Source organism: Vitis riparia, unplaced genomic scaffold (assembly GCF_004353265.1).
Source record: "Vitis riparia cultivar Riparia Gloire de Montpellier isolate 1030 unplaced genomic scaffold, EGFV_Vit.rip_1.0 scaffold756_pilon_pilon, whole genome shotgun sequence".
Taxonomy (NCBI): Eukaryota; Viridiplantae; Streptophyta; class Magnoliopsida; order Vitales; family Vitaceae; genus Vitis; species Vitis riparia.
Genome location: NW_023269770.1, coordinates 20128 through 33770, shown reverse-complemented (window position 1 = coordinate 33770; position 13643 = coordinate 20128). Strand labels below are relative to the sequence as shown.

At 42.7% G+C, this 13643-nt stretch overlaps 1 protein-coding gene and 1 pseudogene across 1 annotated transcript; one reads left to right on the top strand and one right to left on the bottom strand.

Annotated features, from left to right (window-relative positions):
- The first annotated feature begins 1882 nt into the window (after positions 1 to 1882).
- On the top strand, positions 1883 to 5520 carry LOC117910484 (annotated as a pseudogene).
- A 6914-nt stretch (positions 5521 to 12434) lies between these two features.
- Positions 12435 to 12911, bottom strand: LOC117910483. Its single transcript, XM_034824554.1, has one exon. It carries the CDS (start codon positions 12909 to 12911, stop codon positions 12435 to 12437), a length of 477 nt encoding a protein of 158 aa, XP_034680445.1.
- Between the last annotated feature and the right edge of the window lie 732 nt (positions 12912 to 13643).

Genomic DNA, 13643 nt, shown 5'->3' with positions numbered 1-13643 from the left:
TGGGTGAATGGCAAGAAGTAACTGCTATGGATGGAGTTTGAGGTTTTGGCTTCTGTGATGCCAATGCAACTAAGTAATAAAGTTTGTCTCGTTGTTCACCCAAACCAATCGTCGTCCTCGTCATCAAGTCCTGTAAAATACACCAATGAGGGAAAAAAAGCTATTGAACAATTGAGATCTCTAGTAACGCGACTCATAGACATTAAATCCACCTTGAAAGAAGGCACACCAAGCACATTTTTTAAAGTAATATTGGAATTCAAAGGTAGATTTCCAATGGATGTAATCAGAGCCTGTTCTCCACTTGGCATAGCAAATGGTGGCAAATGGGCGTTCTTACTACTGTTGACAAGCAAAGTTGGAGATGAGGTAATGTGGTCTATTACACCACTATCGATAATTAATTAATGAAGGCACAACAATGTTTGTAACAAACCTATATGTTTGTAACAAACCTAAAGAAGTACCAACAACATCAGCTTTAGAATTGGCATGTTGTGTTGTTCCTTTACCCTGTATGATGGATAAGATTTGCTGAATTTGTAAATCAGAGAGCCTATTTGTCACCAATGGCACTTCCTGCATCATTGAACCCTCCTTGACATTGTTCACTGAAGGTTGATGGCTATTGTTGATCTTAAGATGAGTGGTTCTTTTATTGGACCTGTTTAATGCATGTTTAGGGTGTCTTGGCAAGTACCCATTCATCTTCTATCATGTTTCTCGCACATGATGGTCACAGTCACAATAAGAGCAATGCAAAGGTTTTCGATTAGACAAGTTGGAACGAGAAGAAGAACCTTGTCCATGTTGAACTGTCAGAGCCACTGGTTCAGTCCTTTGAACAACCATGGCTGAGTTATTCATCGTCTCACGTGCAACCCCTAGGTTTCGCTGCTTCTCTTCTTGTACAATGGAAGAGTAAGCCTTTGCAACATCAGGTAATGGATTCATCAATAGAATCTGTCCTCGGATTGCACTGTAGGACTCATTAAGTCCCATGAGAAATTGCATCAATTTGCGTCTCTTATGATCTACCCCACAAGAGCAAATGGTGTCATTATAGGATCCTAGTTCATCCCATAATTTTTTTAGCCTTGTGTAATAAGCCTCAACAGTCATTTGATCTTGAGCAAGACAAGTAATGTCTCTCTCAATCTGAAAAATACGAGAGACATTGCTTTGAGCAAAATGATCCTGAAGGTCTTCCCATACCTCCTGGGTGATGGTTGAAAAAATGATATTGTTTGCAAGATCCTGTGTGAGTGAATTAAGAATCCAAGAGAGGACCATATCATTGCATTTTTTCCACGAAGCATAGTCGTCTGGTTTGGTTGTGGCAGACGACATTGTGTGGTCCCGTCTATGAACCTAACTTAGATTTGGCATTCAAAGAAATCATCATGGCTCTACACCATGTTGAATAATTATCCCCATTGAGAGGCTTGGAAACAAGCATCATTCCTGGATAATCGGAATGGTGAAAAAAATATGGATTGATAGCATCAAGCTTGCCTTCATCTGAATGTTGCTCATTTGCCATGATAATAAAAAACAACGATAAAAAAAAAGGCAAAAAAAAAAAAAAAACTAGGGTATAATTTCCTTCTCTGATACCATGTAAAAAAGAAAGGGAAAAGAATATTTTCCTTTTTGAATAAATATTTTCCTTTTTGAATAAATATATTGAATCAGGAGACATAGCTTTATACAAGAGATTTCCTACAATCATGCTAATCTATTCTTAGTAATCTAAGTATAAAAGACAACTAATCAAATATATAACTAATACAATATATTTGTTAATGAATGGTTGGATATTTTGTCAATGAAAAGCCAAATATCATTGACATTCTCAACAAAGCCGCTGGTGGAAATACCCATGGTTGACGTGGCCCCAAGAGTGCCAAAGAAGAGAACATTCAGGAAGTTAAACTTCAGGGATGTCAATTTGGATGCACTTCTCAGCATGTCCACTGATGAGCTGGTCAAGTTCTTTCACTCCCGCGCTCTAAGAAGACTCTAGGGTGGATTGAAGCGAAAACCCATGTTCTAATACAATCATAATACCTGAAATAATTAGAAGCATTATTGGCGTGTACAATAGGGAAGATCTTCAGCCAGGTTGAAATCAAGCCAGAAATGATTAGACATTATTTGGTTGAGTTCTCAATCTCATACAAGCCAATAAAGCACCGAAGACTTGGTATTAGTGCTACCCACTCATCAAGATTCATTCCTCAAGTGAGATCTTTACCAGTAACTTGGGCATTTATGCTCGTTATTTCCAAGAAACAGCCTAGTTGTGGGGATGACCAAGAGAATGGTAAATTGTAATATCTTCCCCACTTTGCCTTTTGAGACATGTCATTGTGGTGAACCTATGAATAATTGGTGATTGAGAGTTAATGCCTAAAGTACTTAAGCCATGTTGTCCTAAGTACACTAAATATGCACCGTATTGGGGTTTACGTGAAAGAGTTGGAAATCATCCTTACAGTGCCAACAAAGAAGGACCATTTCCAGGAAGGACCATCTTCAGTGCATAGTCCTAGACTATGCATTAATCCACCGCTTCCAACATGCTTGGCTTGCATGGCTACCCCTTTTGTGCATTTCTCTGTTTTCTGCAGTGTAGCTATGCATGGCTACCCTCCAGTGTACCATTCTAGGGCTCACGCGTCTCCTCTCCCTAATTCTTCATTTTTTCCTTACAAAATTTGATTTTCAAATTCTAGTTTTTAAATAATTTTCAAAAATCCAGTTTTCAAATAATTTAACTCCACAACTTTTCATCATTCTTTAAATTTTTTTTTTTTAGGTCCCAAAAATCTCATTTTCAATAAAATTTGCTACTATTTTCTTTCTAGCAAGCACCTTCACAAATTCTCCTTGATTTTTAATAATTTTTTATTTTCACATTTTGAATAAACATGAATAAAATTCTATAATTCCAAATAATGGAATTTATGGAATTAATTCATGCTAAAATAAATCGAGCTTTGGTGGGGCCCAACATATGGGGTTTTCTCGTTCGTTGATTGATTGTTATGCTTGATTGACTTGTTTTGCTTCGTGACACATGCGATTATTATGTATTCGTTTACTAACCTTTGTTTTCCATGAAGCAATCAGCTCACTACTCAGGTACACACTTTGTCTTTCATTTGATTATTTCTAGATTGGTTTTCTTTTGATATCCATGTTTAATCTATCAATTGTCATACTTGCTTTAATAGAAACCTAATTCTTAGGGCTTAGAGGGGTGCTGCGGTCTATCACCATACCTTCCTAATAGGTAACCCGACCCCTGGACCCAAACTCGGTTTTTCACAAACCTGTTTTTCCTTCAAAGTCACATTTAGGGATTTTTCTTTCTTATTTTGTTTTTCCATTTAAAAAAAAAAAATAAGTGGCGACTCCAAAAAACTTTTCAAAAATAATTTTTCAAAATAAAAAAGCGAGTTGCGCCATTCGGGTGGAAACACATGTGGAAAAATGTAGGGTCCACACCTAGGTTAGACATTTTATCGATAAAATTATTTTTTTTGTTTTATGTCATAAGTATATAAAATAAAGATAACGAACGGTCATATGGTGAACAAAAATGTCAAATGCTTATGCCTAAAAAAATAATGATTTAAAAATTTTATTAAAAAAATTGAAATATTAAGAAAATTTTGTGATATGAAAATTTAAATTTTGTAAGGATATAAGGTAAATCTACTCTTTGTGTAGAATTTATTACTATTTTTATTTATAAATAAATAAATAAATAATGTATCCAAACAAATACTAATATATATAACATTTTTTAATTACATTCCATGAAAAAAAATGTATGCATAATTTGATTTTTCTTTTTTAATTTGTTTTTATGATTGGAGCAAAATTACATGCTATTTAATTGTTTTATTTATCTTTACAAATTTATAATGTTTTTATATTTAAATAGGAAAATCATAAAATATGCACAAAAAAAAAATTGAAATTTATAACCAATAAATCATTTCAATTTTTTTTTTCTCAATTTAATCCAATAAAATTTAAAAATTTTGAAAAAAATTATTTAATTTAATTCAATTTGACTTTTTTAAGGTTCTTCATTATTTGGCTTCTTCCACACCTATTTACTTTTTCTACTTCATATGAGCCCGTGGTTTCATTATTAATTTTCAATCTATAATTAGATCACTGTCTCTTAGTGGGCCCTTTAAGTAGGGTCACTATATTTCATTAATAAATTTAATAGAATTAAATTAATTAGAATTTTAAATTATTAAATTAATCATATATTTTCTTTTATGCTGTGGTTGGAATAAAACCCAAAATAAAAATATTTTAATTAATAGAATTTGAAATGAACTCAAAAGATTTTTTTTTTTTTTTTTTTGACTCATTCAACCATATCCAATATTAAATATATGCATGCCTTAGATATTAAGTCTTCACACTTAAAATCAAACTAATAAATAAATTTAACTGTGAAAAAATTAAAAACGTTCTTTATAAAAATGTTAATTAACAAAATCATTTATTAAAAAATTAAATCAATAACCATTATTAATTATTTGAACTTAAATTTAACTTCTTAATATATAATATAAAATGAAATTTAATTCTTAAATTCATAAATATATATGATTTTTAGCATAGGAACATTTTTCATGACAACTAATACATATTTTGGTGGAGCTTCCACGTTTTATAGATGTAAAGCTCACTTGGCATTTCAACCTACAATGACCAACCACTAATAAAGCCCTATATATGAAAGGATTAGAGTTTCTTTCTGTTGTGACATGCAATGACTAAAAATATTGCATTGTACTGAGTTAAATGGATATACAATTCTTGAAAATTGTCTTGTATAACTCACGATAAGAGTAGAAAAAAGTTTATTATAATTAATTTTAGATAAATAATTATTATTGTAACAATCATACCATTACTTTATTGATAAAGTGCTTAAAAAATCAACTTTTTCAGAACGTGGGAATTACTTTATTAATAAAACGTCATTACAAAAAAAATAAATAAAGAATTAAATAAACTTTTTCAAGAGATGGTGTTTGTTGAGGCCCCGCGTCCCTGGTGATCCACGTAGTTGCCAAATGGATGAACGCACGATCTCAACCAATATAGGTTCTTGACTTAATCGTTCCTGCAAAAGGCGTCCGGACACACCCTCCGATGGTTTTGTCAGCCATGGAAAGAGAGATAAAATCAGTTGGCACAATTGGCCTTTTACTAGGTATAGCAAGCTTACCTTTCTCTTTGTGCGAAGGTTCATATATATAGTACTAGAAGTTCTCTCTCCTCCTTTAATGATGGAAGACTTTTTGGTTTACCATGATGCCACTAGGTGGTGGCAGGGACATCCTTGCCCTACGGGCGGCTGTCAAAGATCGTGGGAGGCACCTTGATTGTCAGAGATCGTGGGAAGTGACTTGTCGTCACTTCATTCCAGTCCTTTCACTCTGCAGGTGGCGGAAAGTGGGCCATGGCAGGCTGTTGTGATTATGTGCAAGACTTGCTTACTCCAGTCAGGGATCCGGACAAATATATATCCGGATAGGATATGACGGTCGTCCGGATGCGATATGGCGGTGGTCCGGATGTGATGTTTGCGAGTGCCGTGTGCTTCTCTCTCAGGGAGTTCGGATAGGAGAAGTGCGCCACGTGTACTCTTGGGGAGATCCGGATGGGTTAAATCCGGATAAGACTGCGTGCCACGTGTCATCAGGGGGAGGGTCCCTACAATGCCCCCCTTCTTAACTTGTCGATTTTGCCTGAGCAAAAATGGGTGGGTTAAAAAATAATTGCTTTTTTGAAACTGATGTTGCTTCTTGCGCTCATTGGGCCATGTGGCGAGCGGGGGTGAAGAGAAAGAGGAGCATTTATGATGAGTCGTCGTCTCTGGGTATTCTGAGGCAGCATGTCGTTTCAAATGATGGCGTAGCTGATCGTTTGGGATACCGAGGGGCTGTCTCCCTATAAATAGCAGACTGTTCCTTCCTTTTGCATTTTTTCTACTGCGTTTTTTCTGTTTATTGCTTCTTCTATCCTCTGCGCACTTTCGTTTTTTGAGTGAAGCTTCTAGGGTTTTCTGCCGGCAATACTTCGCGTTGTGACGGTGACTGCATTTTTCAACCCTATTTTTCCAGTTTCCCCTCGGTACGTTCGCTTTGCTTGTTTCTTGTGTTTTGTTTTGTTGGTTTGTTTTTGGCTTGCTTTGGGCAAGTTGGTTGTGACTGAGGTTGATAGTGGTTGCTAGGGTTTTTTGGGGGTTTTTTGTCTGTGTTTTGGGTGTGTTTAAGGTTTCTGTTGCCCCCCTGCGCTTTTTGTGGGGTATTGAATCTTCTTTGGGGTAGGGTTTAAGGTTTGTGAGGTTGGCTTATTGTGTTTAACTATTGGCATTCTTCCATGCAGATTCCATTTCAGCCCCAAGGTAAAAAATGTCTACAAACAAGGAAGTTACCTCACCTGGTTCGTCCGGTGGTGCTCATGCTGAGAAGCCTATGGATAAGTTGAATGTAAAGGAGTTCTGCGAACGTTTCTTCATCCCAAATAGCGTGCTCGTGGAATTTTTGGATGGAGAAGCCGTATCGGCTGAGGAGTCGGAGGATCATGCCATCGTGTTTACCAAGGAGCAGTTTAATGCTGGGCTCCGGTTCCCCCTGCCGTCTCTGTTCAAGGAATTCCTTCATTTCACTCAGATTCCACCAGCCTACATCCACCCCAATATAGTCCGAGTGTTGATGGGATGTAGCATTCTGCGTATGCTTTTCAGCCTAGACCTCTCGCTGCTGGAGGTTCTTTTCGTCTACTCCCTGAAGAAAGGAAAAAATGATATTTTTAGCATGGTTGCCCATCCGCCTTCCCTTCAGCTGGTGACTGAGCTGCCGGATTCGACGAAGGGAGGAGCGAAGGGACATGTGCTGGTCTGGGGTGCCTGGGCGGGGCTACTGGAGCATCCGGAGAGGCCATTTTCCCCCAACCACTTGTTGGTGCTTCTGGGTAAGACAGCTTGCAGGGTTTGTCCGGCATTCATTTTGTTGTTTTTCTTGCTGGGGTTTATTAGATGGCTTAATGCCTTTGTTTGTTGATAATGCAGGTCCGGACAAGAGGGGTCGCGTAGTCGAGTGGGTAGAAAAAGCGTCATTCGCTCGTCTGAACAAGTTATTTGAGATTACTGCCACTGAGAGGCATCACGAGACGCTGCTTACAGCGCGGAACCTGCTGTCCGTTGTCCGGGAGCCCCAACCATACATTGTCAATATTCTCCCCAGGAAGCTGCCAAAGAAGGTAGTGCCTGGGGAGCACTATGTTTTAAAAGACCTTCCATTCTATGCAGAGATGCGGAAGGCAGACGCCCGGACACGCAAAGCCCGTCTCACTAAGCGGGAGAAGAAAAGACAAGAAGGGCTCCTGCGAAAGGCTCCGGGTGGCAAGCGGCCCGCGTCTGCCCCACTTGCTTGTGCTCCAGCGAAAAAGAAGAGGAAGCTGGTCCTTAATAAAGGAAAAGAAATAAAAGTCCCAACTCCCCCGAAGGAGTTTGTACCACCCTCTCCAACTTATGTAAAAAAAATAACAATAAGAGAGCCAGAAAACCCCCTCCCGCCTTCTATTTCAAGCGGCTCCGGACATCTTGCGGGTCTGAACCATTCGGGGCCTTCACTGACAGTGACTGGGCGTCTGACTGTTCTGGCTGAGGAGGCTACTTCAATAAATCAGCCCGGCTCTCCCCATCCGGATGCGGATGCAGCCAGGACCCCTTGTGCTACAACCTTGCCTCCCTCAGCACCCCATCGGTAGAAATGGGGGCAGAAAGTCAGGGGTTGCCTGCTTGCGAGCCAAGCCCACATGCCCTTGTGCTGGTGAAGGGACCAGCCACAAGGAGGTCGCGTCCGGCGCGTGACTTGAAGTCTGGCCTCATCGGGCGGCTTCAGGATCGGTTCTTGGAAACCATCGAAGTCAGCTGCTCGTCCATCCAGGAGGCTCACCCGGAGGACAGTGAGACGGAGGTGGCGAAAGAGAACCCAGCCGCCCCGGTGTTGGTCCCGGATGGGGGTTCACCCGGAGAGACCCAGTCGGCCGAGAAGAATGGGGCCGTGGACCCGGAGGAGGAGTCACTCTCCAATGCCTCGCTAGGGGAAAATCCTGTTGATGATGCAGCTTGCATCTCCGCTAGCCCTTACAGCTATGCGGAGATGGAAGAGAAGCTGAAACGGATTCCATCCGGCTCAGATGTTGCTACGCCTTCAGGCCAGATGTTCGAAGCGGTGGAAATGGTATAGTCTACTTGTTTTGATTTTTCTCACCATACTGATGTGTTTGTTGCATGGTTTGTAACTTTGCTTTTTTTTTTGTGTGCTTTTCTGCAGCTGGTGAGTGGCATTCGCGGCATGGCTCGTCAACGTGATCTTTTTTCTGACTTGCTGTGAACTGCTGACTATAGAAAGGCCTTCGTCTCTCAACACAAAAATGATGAAGAGAAGCTACGCTTGAGACTGGAGCAGGCCGAGGCCAGCTTATCTGCTGCTCGAGAAGACAACGAGGCTCTCCAGGAAGAGCTTGCTGAGGCGAAGAGTCGGGAGGAATCTATGGATGCCCGCCTGCTTGAGGCGGAGGATGAGGTGACTCATCTGAGGGGGGAAGTAAGGCAACTCCGAACGGAGGTATCTATTGAAAAAAAGCAGAGAGAATATTTGCAGTTGCGCTTATCAGCGCAAAAAGAAGAGCTGGAGGCTGAGTTTGCTGTAGAAAGGGAAGAACTTGAAGCGGATTACCAAAAACAAGTAGATGAAATGTACTTCTTCGGCTACCGTTGCTGTATGAAGAAACATGGAATCAAACGGGACGTCCCTTCAATTCCCCCGGGTGAAGAGGAGAAGCTGCGCGACAAGCCTGCTCAATGATGGCTTTTGTAATTTTTTACTGCTATCCTCTCTCTGTATTTTGTAGTCCGGAGACCTCTTTGTACACAATTTTTCACAAGTATCAATAAAATATACTTATTCAAATTGTGTTTCTTTCTTTTGGCTCTTCTTTCATTGGTAACATTGCTTTAGATTGGATACATTCCATGGTCTGAGTAGTGGGGTTCCGTCTAGCTTTTGTAGATGATAAGCTCCACTTTCACTTGCCTTAGATACTATATAGGGGCCTTTCCAGTTGGCTTGAAATTTTTCAGCTCCTATTTCAGCAGTATTTTCAAAAATTTTCCTAAGGACCAGCATACCATTTTTGAAGCTTCTGGGCCTTACTTTGCGATTGTAATGAGTTGATGCCCTTTGTTGATAGTCAGCCATCCGGATAGATGCAGTTTCTCTTATTTTGTCTGCCCAGTCCAAGTTTCTTCCTAGTTCTTCATTTGCATCATCCTGCCTTCCAACCTCGGTCCGGATAGTGGGTAGCCCAATTTCAGTAGGAATGATTGCGTCCATACCATATGTGATGGCGAAGGGAGTATTTCCTGTTGGACGTCCGGGTGTGGTTCGATAAGCCCATAGGACGCCAGGTAGCTCCTCAACCCATTTTCCTTTGGCTTGCTCGAGCCTTTTCTTCAAGGCAGTGATTAGAGTCTTGTTTGTGGCCTCTGCTTGCCCATTACTTTAAGGATAACGCGGTGTGGAGTATGAATTCTGGATGTTTAGTTCCGAACAGAAATTTCGGAATGCGATGCTATCAAACTGTGGACCATTGTCGGCTATGATGGTTTGGGGGATTCCGAAGCGGCAGATGATGTTTTTCCATACGAATCTGGTGACATCTTTATCTTTGATGCTAGCATATGCTTCGGCTTCTACCCATTTACTGAAGTAATCCGTGGCGACGAGTAGGAATTTTTTCTGGGCGGGTGCGGCTGGTAGAGGTCCTACTATGTCCATGCCCCATTGTGCGAAGGGCCAGGGGCCTGCAATTGGTTTCAATGTCTCGGCTGGTACATGTGGTATGGGAGCATGCCTTTGACACTTGTCACATTTTTTGACATATGCCGCCGCATCATTTTTCATCGTGGGCCAGTAATAACCTTGTGAATGGGCCCTGTGCGCCAAAGACCAACCTCCGGAATGATTTCCACATACTCCATCGTGCAATTCAGCTAATATATACAGCACCTCTGAATGGTTTAGACATCTGAGGTAGGGACCTGTAAAGGATCGCTTGTACAGGTACCCCCCAATCAGGGTGAAGCGGGTGGCTTGTACCCGGATCTTGTGTGCTTGCTTGGGTTCTTCAGACAGGGTGCCTGTCCGGAGGTATTCGATGATGGTTTTCATCCAGCCTTTGTCGTCTGTTTCGTTTGCCTTAATAGCGTTGCAAGTGGAGGCTTCTGTGGCGGAAGGTTTGGCTTGCACATATATAGGCAATAATATAGCTTCTTTGATGGGAAGGGAAACAGCTATACCCGCCAGGGCGTCGACACGTGAGTTTTCAGTCCACCTGATTTTTTCAATCGTCCATTCGGTGAATTCCTGCAAGGTGTCTCTTACTTTGTTTAAGTATCGCGCCATGCGCTCATCCTTGGCTTCGTATTCCTTCTAGACATGTCTTACCACGAGTTGGGAATCACTATAGATCCGGAGTTTGGAGACGAATAGAGCTAGGGCAAGGTCCATTCCGGATATGATGGCCTCATATTCCGCTTCATTGTTAGAGGCGGGGAATCCTAGCCGGATGGCTTGCTCCAGATATTCTCTGGTTGGGGATTGCAGCAGGAGCCCTACCCCGGATCCTGACGATCGGGAGACTCCATCAACTCGCAAAGTCCACCATTCTTCTTCGCTTGGTTCCTTATATTGGATGGGCCTTCGGGAGTACTCCAGCACGAAGTCAGCCATCACTTGGCCTTTCATGGACAATCTGGGTTGGAACTCGATTCCAAATTCGCTCAATTCTATGGCCCATTGAAGCATTCTGCCGGTTAAATCTGGTTTGTGTAAAATGTTGCGAAGGGGTTGGTCAGTTAGCACGACCACCGGGTGGGCTTGGAAGTAGGGGCGAAGTTTCTGGGCGGCACTTCGAAGCGCTAAAGCCGTTAGTTCCATTTTTGAATATCTGGTTTCTACGTCCACTAATGCTCTGCTGACGTAGTAGATAGGCTTCTGTTCCTTGGGTGATGGGCAGCGGAATAGAACAGCGCTAATTGCCCACTCTGATACAGCCAGATACATGTACAATCTTTCTTCAGAGAGGGGGCTACTCAGGATGGGCGGTTGCATGAGGCAGTGTTTAATTTTTTCAAAAGCGTTTTGACAACTGTCCGTCCATCCGCTTGCTCCGGCCTTTCGTATGGCTAGGAAGAAAGGTCGCAGTTCATCAGTGAAGTTGCCTATAAAACGCCTTAGGGCGACAAGCTTGCCTATGAGGCGCTGCAATTCCTTCTTGTTCCTGGGAGGCGGTGTTTCCATAACTGCCTTGACTTGATCTGGGCTAACCTCTATCCCCCTTTAGCTTACCATAAATCCCAGGAATTTGCTAGCACTTACGCCAAAGGCGCATTTAGAAGGATTCAACTTCATGTCATATTTCCTTAAGAGGTGAAAAACTTCTTGCAAGTGGAGAACATGTTCCTCTCGGGTTTTGCTTTTAACCACGATATCATCAATATATACCTCTACTGTGCGGCCGACTAGAGGTTTGAATATCTTTGTCATCAGTCTCTGATAAGTAGCGCCAGCGTTTTTTAGGCCAAATGGCATGACTTTGTAACAATAAAGTCCATGTGGCGTTATGAAGGCTGTCTTCTCTTGGTCATCCGGGGCCATGAGGATTTGGTGGTATCCGGAGAAAGCATCCAGGAAGGAGAGCATTCCTTGCCCAGCAGTGGAATCCACAATTTGATCTATCCGTGGCAAAGAGAAACTGTCTTTTGGGCACGCTTTATTGAGGTTGGTGTAGTCGACGCACACCCGTCATTTGCCTTCCTTTTTGGGTACCACTACTACATTTGCCAACCAGTCCGGATATTCTACTTCTTCGATGAATCCGGCTTCCAACAACTTGTCAATCTCATCCCGGATGATTCTTTGCCTGTCCGGGTGGAAACGTCTAACCCTCTGCCGGATAGGTTTTGCTATTGGCAAGACGTTAAGTCTATGAGAGGTGATGGAGGGGTGAATTCCCTTCATATCAGAATGCGCCCATGAGAAAACGTCATGGTTTTGTTGGAGGGCGTTTTGAATATTCTGGGCCTCTTCCGGTGTTAAGAGGGAATTGATATATGTAGAGTGAGTGCCTTCCTCCGAAATTTGGATTGTTTGCAAGGGATCCGCTACCGGGGAATCTTTGTCCGCCGGACACAGTGATTGCTATTGATCAAGTGCGTGGGTGGACTCGGGGAGGGGCTTATCCTCCTGACTGGTCCCTGCTTCTCTTGCTATCTGGTAGCATTGGCGAGCGGCTAGCTGGCTGTCATACAGGTTGATTTACCCATCCTCTGTGAGGAAACTTACCATTTGATGGTACGTGGAAGGGATGGCTTTCATGCAGTGCAGCCATATGCACCCCAAGATAACGTTGAAGGGTGATAAATCTTGTACCACCGAAAACTGAACGTTGAGAGTGATTGGACCAGCTTGGACTGGTAGCACAATGTCTCCCAAGGAAATAGTTGATGCCCCGTTGAATCCGGACAAGATTCTTCCAGGGTTTTCGATACCAACTAAATTGTGTCCCATGTGGCTTATGACCGATGCTTGTACCAGATCGGCTGAGCTACCTGGGTCAATTAAGATGCGTCTTACGTCGAATTTGTCCATCCCCAAGGATAGAATGAGGGCATCACGGTGCGGACGCAATATCCTTGTGGGGTCTACTGGTGGGAAAGTGATTGTCCCGTCTATGAGGCGAGGGCCCCCTTCGGTTATCCCAGGCCGGATGGAGTTGACACGCTCACGCACCATTGCTTCCCGTAACAATTTCTACCTTTTTCGTTTGGAGTTGAGTTCCTCATCCGATGGGCCTCCATTGATGTAGTTTATGACGGCTTTGGGGGCGGCTGGAACTGTGAGGGTTCCAGAGTTGTGATTCTGGGAAGCACCTCTACCTCCGGCGTCTGAGCGACAGTATTGCCTCAAGTGTCCCGCCTTTATAAGCCTTTCCACCAAATACTGAAGGCTTCTGCATGTTTCCATTGTGTGGCCATGCTCCTTGTGGTAGGCGCATTTTTTGTTATGATCTCTTCTGGACGGGTCTGATTCGAGGGGTCTAGGCCACCTGAAATCGGACATGCCTTGGATCATAGGGAGAAGCTTTTCATAAGTTATGGAAAGGGGTGTGAGGGGTGGCATCTCCGGGCGACTTGGCCCTTCCTGCCTTCGATCGGATGGCCTTGGCCTGTCCGGAAGTTTGGCACTTCTTTATGTACTACCCTTGGACGGTTGTCCGGTAACCAAGACTTGCTGGGTGGCTGCCTGCACGTCATCTTCGAGCATTGAATATTTGTTCGCACGTCGAAACAAGTCGTCCATCGTCGTAGGAGGCTTCTTAGCGAGTGACTCAAAAAATGGAGTGCCTGGACAGATGCTTCGCTTGAAGATCTGTAGGACAGCGTTCATGCTGCAAGCCTCCACTTGTAGGACAACTTGGCCAAATCGCTTCACGAATTCCCTCAAGGATTCATTATCCTTCATTTT